The sequence below is a fragment of the Erythrolamprus reginae genome, chromosome 3 (assembly GCF_031021105.1).
Source record: "Erythrolamprus reginae isolate rEryReg1 chromosome 3, rEryReg1.hap1, whole genome shotgun sequence".
Lineage (NCBI taxonomy): Eukaryota > Metazoa > Chordata > Lepidosauria > Squamata > Dipsadidae > Erythrolamprus > Erythrolamprus reginae.
Window position 1 is genome coordinate 145,034,431 of NC_091952.1, and position 9,489 is coordinate 145,043,919.

The following is a 9,489-nucleotide window of genomic DNA, read 5'->3' on the forward strand; positions in this document are numbered from 1 at the left end:
CCAGGAAGCACCAGTTGCATATTTTTCAAGGATGCTCTCCAGTGCAGATGCAACTGCAACCAGCTCAACCAGGAGGCCCTGGCTGCTGTCACCGAAGTGAAACGATTTCATGAAAAACTGTATGCAGAGACTTTGAGCTGATCACTGAGCACAAGCTCTTGTTAGGGCTTACTGCAAGTGACAGGCCCACTCCGGCCTTACTATCTCCATGGCTTGCAAGATGGACTATATTCCTGGCTACCTATTCCTATAAACTAGTGACAAAGCCATGGGACATACTGATGGCCTGAGCCACTGCGCTCTCCCCAAAATCATGGACAACCCCACTCTGGGTATCCCTGTTTTACTCATTGACTGTGCCAACCCAGGCCTGGTAATGTCTGCTGACATTGCCACTCACTCTACATGAGACCTGGTCTCCAGGACTATTTTAAACTGGATGTGGAGAGGATGGCTGCAAGGCCCAATTAAACCTGAATTCAGTCCCTTTGTAACCAGGCAGTGTGACATATCAGTTCAGGGGGGTTGCCTATATTGTGAGGTGTTCCTCCATCACTACTAGAGGAGATTCTAAGGACTTTGCATGAGGGACACCCAGGGGTGGTTAGGATGAAAGTGTTAATGCAAAGCTACATGTGGTGGCCCAACATGGATAACTAGTCAAAGAATGGGTAGCAGGTTGCACATCTTGCCAAGAGTCTAGGCCTGCACCTACCAAGGCCCCAATACTGGAGTGTTCATGGATACATATCGAATTTACAGGACCATTTCCTGGGTAAACATTCATGGTGATAGTAGATACATATTCTAAATGGCTAGAGATAGTCTTAATGGGTTCTACCATCACCAACTATATGATCTGGACAGTCCAGAAACTGTTTGCCACCCATGGGCTACCTGACACACTGGTATCTGACAACAGTCCACAACTTACGGCAACAGAGTTTGACGGTTTTCTAGCTCAGCTCCAACATGCATGTGTGTGCTGGCCAACTGATTTTTGGCTAGCACAGGGGCTCTGGGAGGGCATTTTTGGCTTCCAGAGAGCCTCTGGCAGGATGGGGAGAACACTTTTACCCCCCTCCCCCCAGCTACAGGGAACCCTTGGATCCTGGGAAGGGCGAAACATGAGCCTACTGGGCCCACTAGAAGTTGGGAAACAGGCTACTTCCAGCATTCAGAGTGCCTATAGGGGGTGGGGGAAGCTGTTTTTGTCCTCCCCGGGCATTGAGTTATGGGTGTGGGCACTCACACATGCACGATAGCATGTGCCCATGCTCTTTCGGCACCCAAGGAAAAAAAGGTTCGCCATCACTGCCCTAGGGCATTTGGGACAAGGCGATTGGCAGGCCAGCATAGATAAATTCTTCCTAGTCTGACATATTATTCCCAGCACAATTACTGGAAGAAGCCCAGAAGAGATACTCATGGGTCGGTGACTCAGGTAATGCTAGATAGACTACACCCAACCTATTCCAACCAGAGAGATTGCAATACTTCCACAAAAACCAGAACATTTCAGGTAAATGATTCAGTATTCGCTAGGAATTTTTCAGGTGGGCCCTATGGCTACCTGGAGAAATATGCAAAACCACAGGTCCAAAATCCTATATCATAGTACTAGGCGATGCTAGAAAATGGCAGTGCTACATTGATCAACTGCGCAGCCACCAACCATTAAGTGCAAAATACATACCAACCCCTTAATCATGATTTCCTTACAAGAACTCAAACCCATGGGTGACGGAGCACTTACCTGTAGAACCACCACATGACAAACTGGTTCCTGTAGAATCCTTGGCCTCACTCAGGCTTTCCAGAAGGTTCCACAAGCAGAGCCAGAAACAACAAAGCCATTTTCCCTGCTCGAAATCAATTCCCTTACTGATCTGCGCAGGTCTACGAGGGTTCCTCAGCACCCTGCCTATCTATGGGACTACGTGTGCTAATGGTGAACTGAACCAAAGTGGGAGGGTTATGTATTGAGAACATGCTATTTACTCCAAGGTCTGCTCTGTAAGTGGGAAAAAGGAGATGTATAAAATGGAGAGTTGTCAGCCTAGCTTTTTGCTGGATCCTACTGTCTTACAATAAAGAGGTGTTGTTACTAGTCCAGGTTCCAATCCCTTCCGTACCAGAATTTAACAAGATTAGTTAAAACCATGTGAAATCAGGACTGTTCTTATTTTCCTGCCACGTAGTGGTCATGAGAGCCTAACCTTTCATATTTTTGCTTCTGTATTGTGTTACCAAAAGTATATTCCTGCCTTTCTAAATCTAATTTTCATCTTCTATCCTCATCCACCAGCCTATTTTTTTTCTATTTTATGCAGAAGTTGCTGCTATCTTTTCTGCATCCCAAGTTGGCCTTCACAGATATTTAGAAGCCTTAATACATTAGTTTAGGAAAAAATAGAAATTGGTTTTGTAAAACAGAAGTCCCAACTTTCACCAAAAAGCATTTTAATTTTTCTATAAATGAAATACTAACAATATTACTTAGAACAAATATTTAGAACAATAGTATAATATTGTTATAATAGTATAAAACAAGTATTTAGAACAATAGTATAATAGAACAAATGCTGAACCAGGAACAACCCATTGCTGAAACATTATCTATTCCCACCAATTTACTGAGGAAGTTATTTAATATTTTTTTAAAAGGTTAGCCTAATAAAAATTGTCCTGAAAAACTCCACATGGATTTCTAAAATGTATTGGTTGACTTCTTCATGAGCTACAGATTCGTATTTCAGTTCCCAGCCTTGGCAGTTTAAAAGGGCAAGGGCTTGATTTCCAATAATTGCTGTTGCTGAGAATTTTGGGAATTGAAGTCCACATATCTGAAAGTTGCAAAGTCTGAGAAATATTGCTAGAATCTACATGGAATTAATAATAACATTAGAAGAATAACATTTATTTATATTTGTATCATTCAGACTATTACTGTATTTTTCGGTGTATAAGACTTACCGATGTAAAAAAAGTGAAATACTTGGGAGTATGGTTATTAAAAAATCGAAATAAAATAGTGAAGGTTAATTATAATCTGATGTGGAAGAAAATGTTAAAACAGATGAAGAGTTGGAAAGATACAAAATTGAGAAGGATGGAAAAGATAAGAGCACTTAAAATGATGATTATCCCAAAAATGATGTATTTATTTCAGGTTTTACCAGGCACCTTTTCAGGGGCAAAATTGAGGGAATGGGATAGTAAATTGAATTATTGGATAGAAGAGAATAAAAGACCTAGAATAAGGAAAAAATGGCTGATTGCTAATGAAAAAGATGGAGGATGGGGAAACCCTAGCTTGGAGCTATATAGAGACGCGTTTCAAATTGAAAGATTAATGGAGTTGCAGATATTAGAGAACAATAAATGGGTTACATTGGAAAAAGAGATTAATAAAATTAAAAATAGAGAGCTGTTATTCAGAAAATGGAATAAAAAGGAAATCGATAAATTAATGGACCCTTTAAAGGAGACTTTAGAAATCTGGTCAAAATGGCAGGGGAAAATGGGAATAAGAAGATCAAAGCTGTCAACGTTGCACGTATTAAACAGAGATAACAAAACCAATTTAAATAAAATTATAAAGGAATTTAATGACAAAGGGATAACCAGAATAGAACAGTTATATGAGAAGGAAGGAAGAGTCAGTAGAATTTGTTTAGAAAGGTGGTTGGGCCAACAGAGCTGGTTGCAGATAAACGCAATAAGTAAATATTTGAATGAAAGGGAGAATAAAGAAGCATTACTAAGAGAAGAAACTCAGAGAAAATATTAAAAGAAAAAAGGGATGATATAAAGGCACAAGCAAGTAATATATATACAGAATGTTATCACAGGTGGAAGAGGGTGTGATAAAAGGATTAACCAGATGGTGGCAAAATGAAGACTTACCGGTGTAAAAGACGCACCTAGATTTTAGTGGAGGAAAACAAGGAAAAAAGTATTCTGAACCAAATGGTGTAGTATTATATTGTTTAATAAAATACCAGTGTAGCAGAATACTTTTTACAACCATTTATACTTTTTTAAACCATGTACATTTTTTACAAACTTCAAACTTGATAGCTTCAAGACTTGTGAACTTCAACTCCCAGAATTCCTCCACCAGTCATAATACCTTAGGAATAGGAGTTGAAGTCCACAAGTCTTAAACTTGCCAGGTTTGAAAACACTTGCACTCCTAACCCCTAACTCAGGGGGTTTCAAACTTGACAGTTTTAAGACTAGTGGACTTCAACTCCCAGAATTCCTCCACCAGTCATGCTACCACAAGAATGGGACTTGAAGTCCACAAGCCTTAAACTTGCCAAATTTGAAGACCCTTGCACCCTAACTCAGGGGTGTTCAAACCTGGAAGTTGGTCTTCAAACCTGTCAGGTGGCTTGCTTCAGACAGCTGAAGCGGTGGTGGCTCCTCAGATGCAGGCTTCATCCTGCAGTGTGTGGAAGACAGACATCGCTCTAGTTCCTTCAACGCAGAATGAATGGAAGGGCAATTCCTTTCCCCCCCTCCTTCCATCCGAGCATGTCCTTTCCAGCCTCTTAGCGCACAGCTTGGTTTGCTCCGTTTGGCTGGATCCATTCACATTGCTGGCACCGAGGCCACCAGAGTTTTGGAAATGGTGGGTAAGGAGGGTCCCCCCTGGGCACATCAACAGGGCGAGTTGGAGACCCAGGTCTCCGGTGTCCCACTCGGTGCAACTCTCGGTGAGGGAGGTTTTCCAAACTGGAGTCTGGCAGGTGATGAGTGAGGAAGCCCGCCTGGTTTCGACTCTTAACCTAGCACTCCCTGAAAGCTCTGCTGGGCAGGAAAGGGTGCTTTCTGCCGCAGAAGGGAAAGGAGAACCAGGGTCCCCACTGGTGGAAATGGGGAAGGCTTGTCTTGTCTTGTCCTCCAGTTTGTGGATATCTCTCAACTCTCTTTGAAGATCGTCCACCGCCGCCAGACTATAGGAAAGCCGCTACCATCGCTGCTGACCACTGAGAGAAGCCAGTCTCTTAGCTGTGGCAGCAGCAGCCTTTCTGTAGTCTAGCGGTGGTGGCTTCTTACGCAGTTTGGTAGCAGTGGCTGGTGGTGGGCAGTAGTGGCGGCAGCAACTCCTCCCAAGCTTTGAGCAGGAATGGCAGCAACAGCAGCTCTTTCTCTGCAGCTTTTTCATGTTTTGGCAGCTGCAATGGCAGCCAGCCACCAAACTTCATGAAAAGCCATCACCGCAGGACTACGGGAAGGATGCTGCCACCACTGCTGCCACACCGCCCCACTCTCCCCATGCAATATTCAGTGTATAAGATGCACCCAGTATTTGACGTCAACCATCACTGTGATTGCAACCCTCCATCAATCTGGGCTTTAGGGCAGAATTGTTAGATGGAAGCCTTGAAAAATATGGCAAGTAATATATGGTTTTGAAGCATATCTTTTAATATTATTGTTCCAAAAATATTTTCTTACAAAACATATCATGGATTTGCAACTCAGTATTCTGATTTAGTGCAATGAGCTCACATTTTAGGTATTACCAACTGTTATTGTAAAAGTAAAATGAAAGAGATAGATAAATGATATAGGTAGGTAGGTAGGTAGGTAGGTAGATGACAGACAGACAAATGGAGAGACAGACAGAGAACTATTATCCATGAGCTAATACCTCAGGTTTTCCCTGGGGAGCTTTATGTTCATTTATTAGGCCAGCTTGCTTGACCAGCTTGCTGTTTGTATTATGGACCAAATAGCCATTGTCTATGTAATTGATCTGTGCTTGTTTGTGACTGGCTTTGGTTGAGACAGTTATAAAGCCGCATGAAGAGGACTGCTGGGAGAAAACAAATAAAACCCACCATGAATCACACAAATGTGTGTGTGTGTGATTGAATAAAACAGTACAGCCTGAAATTTAGCTCTGGTGCCTCCCATTTCTCTTGATCATTGGCAACATGTTTCTACACCTTGATTGTAGCTGACTTGTGATAAAATCAATTGATTGGATATGATTTTGAAATGCACACACCTCTCTATAAAAGGCCTCACAGCTGACAATACATACTGAACTAAAAGCCATGGGGTCAAAGGAACTGCCTGCAGAGCTCAGGGACAGGATTATTGTAAGGCAGAGATTGCTGAAGGCTACAATAAAATTTCTGCTGCACTGAAGGTTCCTAAGAACACAGTGGCCTCCATAATTCTAAAATGGAAGAAGTTTGGCACAATCAGAACTCTTCCAAGAGTTGATCACCTGGTCAAACTGAGCAATTGAGTAGCCTTAGTAAGAAAGATGACCAGGAACTCAATGGTCACTCTGACTGAGCTCCAGAGATCTTGTCTGGAAATAAAACAGATTTCCAGAAGAACAACCATCACTGTGATTGCAACCCTCCATCAATCTGGGCTTTAGGGCAGAATTGTTAGATGGAAGCCTCTCCTCAGTGCAAAATACATGAAAGCCCTCTCAAAGTATGAGGAACAAGATTCCCTGATCCAATGAAACCAAGATTGAACTGTTTGGCCCCAATTGCAAATGTTATGCCTGGTTCACTTTCCAACATAGCAATGATCAAAGCACACAGCCAAGACAACCCAGCAGTCACTTAGGGACGATTCTGTTTCTTAAATTGGCCCAGCCAGAGCCCTGACTTCAACCCTATTGAACATCTCCGGAGGGCCCTAAAAATGGCTGTCCACCAACTGTCATTATCCAACCTGACTGACCTTGTGAGGATTTGAAGGAAGAAAGGTAGAAAATTCCCCAATCCAGACTTGGAAAGCTTGCCATGTCATACTTCAAAAGATTTTAGGCTATAATTGCTGCCAATGTACTGAACAAAAGCTCTAAATACTTATGCCAATGTGTCATTTCAGTTTTTTACTTTCTAATTAATTTACAGATATTTCTAAAATTCTGTTTGCATTTTGCTATTATATGATACTGACTGTAATGAGAGAAAACATGAATTTCAACAACTGTAGAACCAGGCTGCAGTATAACAAAATTGACGAAAATGAAGGGAATCTGAATACTTTCTGAATATACTGTAGGTAGATAAATCCTGATCCTAAAATAAAAATACTATTTTGAATGACTATCACCAACTTTAAAAAGAAAAACTCACCTCTTTAGCTGAATCTAGGATCAATTCTGTCCCATTCCTAAGTTCCCCATTATTTGCAAAAACAGGAATGTTGGGACTGAAAATCATGAGATCGCTCTTGGCACCAGCTTCTGTGCTCACACCAGCCAGGATGTGACTATGGCGATTGGAATAGGACCAGCTGCCCACTTCACTGGCACAGACCAGTGTGGCCATGCCAGGGCCATAAACCATGGGTTCCTTTGCCTTGCAGTGGCATCGCAGGGCCACATAGATGAGAGTGGCCAGCAAGAAGAGGCTAGAAACAGAGCAGATGGCAACGATAAGATAGATGTTGATCGAATCCACCAGTGGCACAAAACTCTCTCCTGACCTTTGAAGGTTAATATTCATTTTGATTGACTCACTGCTTGTCACAAATGACACAGTCAAGGTAGCTGTGGTTGATAGTTGAGGTCTTCCGTGGTCCTTCACAAGAACCAAAACACTCTGGATTTTGCTGCCTTCTGATTCGTCCAGAGAATATTTGGTACTCACCTCACCACTATACTGTCCCACAGTCCATGGAACATTGCTTTCTTCAACCAGTTCATATCTTAGCCACGCATTGTATCCAGAATCCGCATCCAAGGCATGGACCTTGCCTAATATATGCCCAGGCATCACAGGGACCATTAGAAGAATCAGGTTCTCTTCTGATGATCTTGACACAGCAGGTGTATTATCATTCTCATCCATCACAAAGACTTGAAGAGTTGCATTGCCACACAAGGTGGGAATTCCAGCATCCTTGACTCTCACCTGGAACTCCAGCAGTTTCAACTCCTCATAGTCCAAGGACTGCAAAGCATAGAGTTTTCCACTCTCTGAATGTACAGAGATGTAGCTTGACAATGGCCAGAGCTTCTCGTCTATCCAATAGGTGATCAGGGCATTCTCAGCTACGTCTGGGTCCGAGGCAGATACTGTGAAGATGTGAGCACCAGGGGGATTGTTCTCCTTCATAAACACTGTATAGGAGGGCTGTGTGAAAGCTGGAGCATTATCATTTATATCACTAATAGGCACTAAGAGGGTGAGACTAGAAGACAGTGGTGGAATACCTTGATCTTCCACTGACACAACCATCCTGTACTCAGCTACCTGCTCCCTATCCAAAGGTGCTCCAACAATCAGGGAGTAGTAATTCTTGAATGTGGACTCAAGTTTGAAGGGTACTCCAGTGGGCCAGAAGAAACAATTTATTTGTCCATTGTTGCCAGAATCCTTGTCAGAAGCACTAATGATGGCTACCACAGTCCCTGGAGGGGAGTCCTCTGGTAATGGGATAGAGAGAGAATGCACAGATAATTCTGGAATATTATCATTCATGTCTAAAACCTCAATGAAAACTTTACAGTGCCCTGATAACTGAGAATTGCCTTTATCTTTTGCTGTAATTGGAAGTTCATAGAACTTACTTTCTTCATAATCTAATTTTCCAATCACTCTGATTTCCCCAATATCAGCATGTATACTAAATAGCTTCGTGACATGTGGAGGTGCTTTATTACTAAAAAAATAAGATATTTCCCTATTAATCCCTTCATCCAAATCTGTAGCATTCAGAGTAATGACCAATGACCCACTAGCTGTATTTTCTGGCAACTTTACCCTATAAGCAGATTGGTTAAACACAGGAGGGTTGTCATTGACATCCAGCACATTGATGATTAGCTGAACAGTTCCTGTGAGTTTTGGTTCACCCCCATCAGTGGCTGTCAGTACTAAATGATGCACAGGGCTCTCCTCTCTGTCAAGTGGAACCTTCAATAGAAGTACTACAGATTTACTCTCCTCTTCATCATTTTCTGAATCAACAGCAAAATGGTTGCTTGGGATGAGCTTGTATGTTAACTGAGCATTAGTACCAATATCTGCATCAGAGGCTCCCTCTAAAGGGAAGCGGGTACCTGATGCTGTTATGAATTCAGCCATGCTCAGAATCTGTTCCCTGGCTGAGAAGATGGGAGCATTGTCATTAATGTCTTTGATTTCAACTTCCACATGGAAGAACCTCAGGGGTTTCTCCACAATCACCTCCAGATGAAGGACACAGTCTGCATTCTTGGCACACAGCTCCTCCCTGTCTATCCGGGAATTTACAAACAAGATCCCATTCTGCAGGTTTACCTCAAAATAGTCCTTCTCTCCTTTGGACAGCATCCGGAACATCCGAGGCACCAGCTCACTCACCTCCAGCCCCAGATCCTGGGCGATGCGGCCCACAAAGGTGCCGTGCTGGGATTCCTCCAGCACAGAATAATGGAGCTGTCCGCTCCCCATTTTCCAGGCAGTGTGGAGCAGAAACAGCCGCAGCAGCCCCTTCGGCCAGGTAAGCATTGCA

General features: G+C 42.7%; 1 protein-coding gene across 1 annotated transcript; it reads right to left on the minus strand.

Moving 5' to 3' along the window:
- Positions 1–1,899: 1,899 nt before the first annotated feature.
- LOC139165422 (protocadherin alpha-5-like) lies at positions 1,900–9,485 on the minus strand. Its single transcript, XM_070748603.1, has 5 exons — positions 7,125–9,485; positions 6,062–6,199; positions 5,666–5,830; positions 3,910–3,926; positions 1,900–2,014 (listed from the first exon to the last, which is right to left on the minus strand). Exons 1-5 carry the CDS (start codon positions 9,483–9,485, stop codon positions 1,900–1,902), a joined length of 2,796 nt encoding a protein of 931 aa, XP_070604704.1.
- Between the last annotated feature and the right edge of the window lie 4 nt (positions 9,486–9,489).

Coding starts and splice junctions, on each gene's coding strand:
- LOC139165422 (XM_070748603.1), bottom strand. CDS start 9,485: ATGCTTACCTGGCCGAAGGGGCTGCTGCGGCTGTTTCTGCTCCACACT. Junction 6,200..7,124: donor TCCTAGATTCAGCTAAAGAG/GTGAGTTTTTCT, acceptor CTTCCATTTTAG/AATTATGGAGGCCACTGTGT. Junction 5,831..6,061: donor ACCCCATGGCTTTTAGTTCA/GTATGTATTGTC, acceptor GTTTTCTCCCAG/CAGTCCTCTTCATGCGGCTT.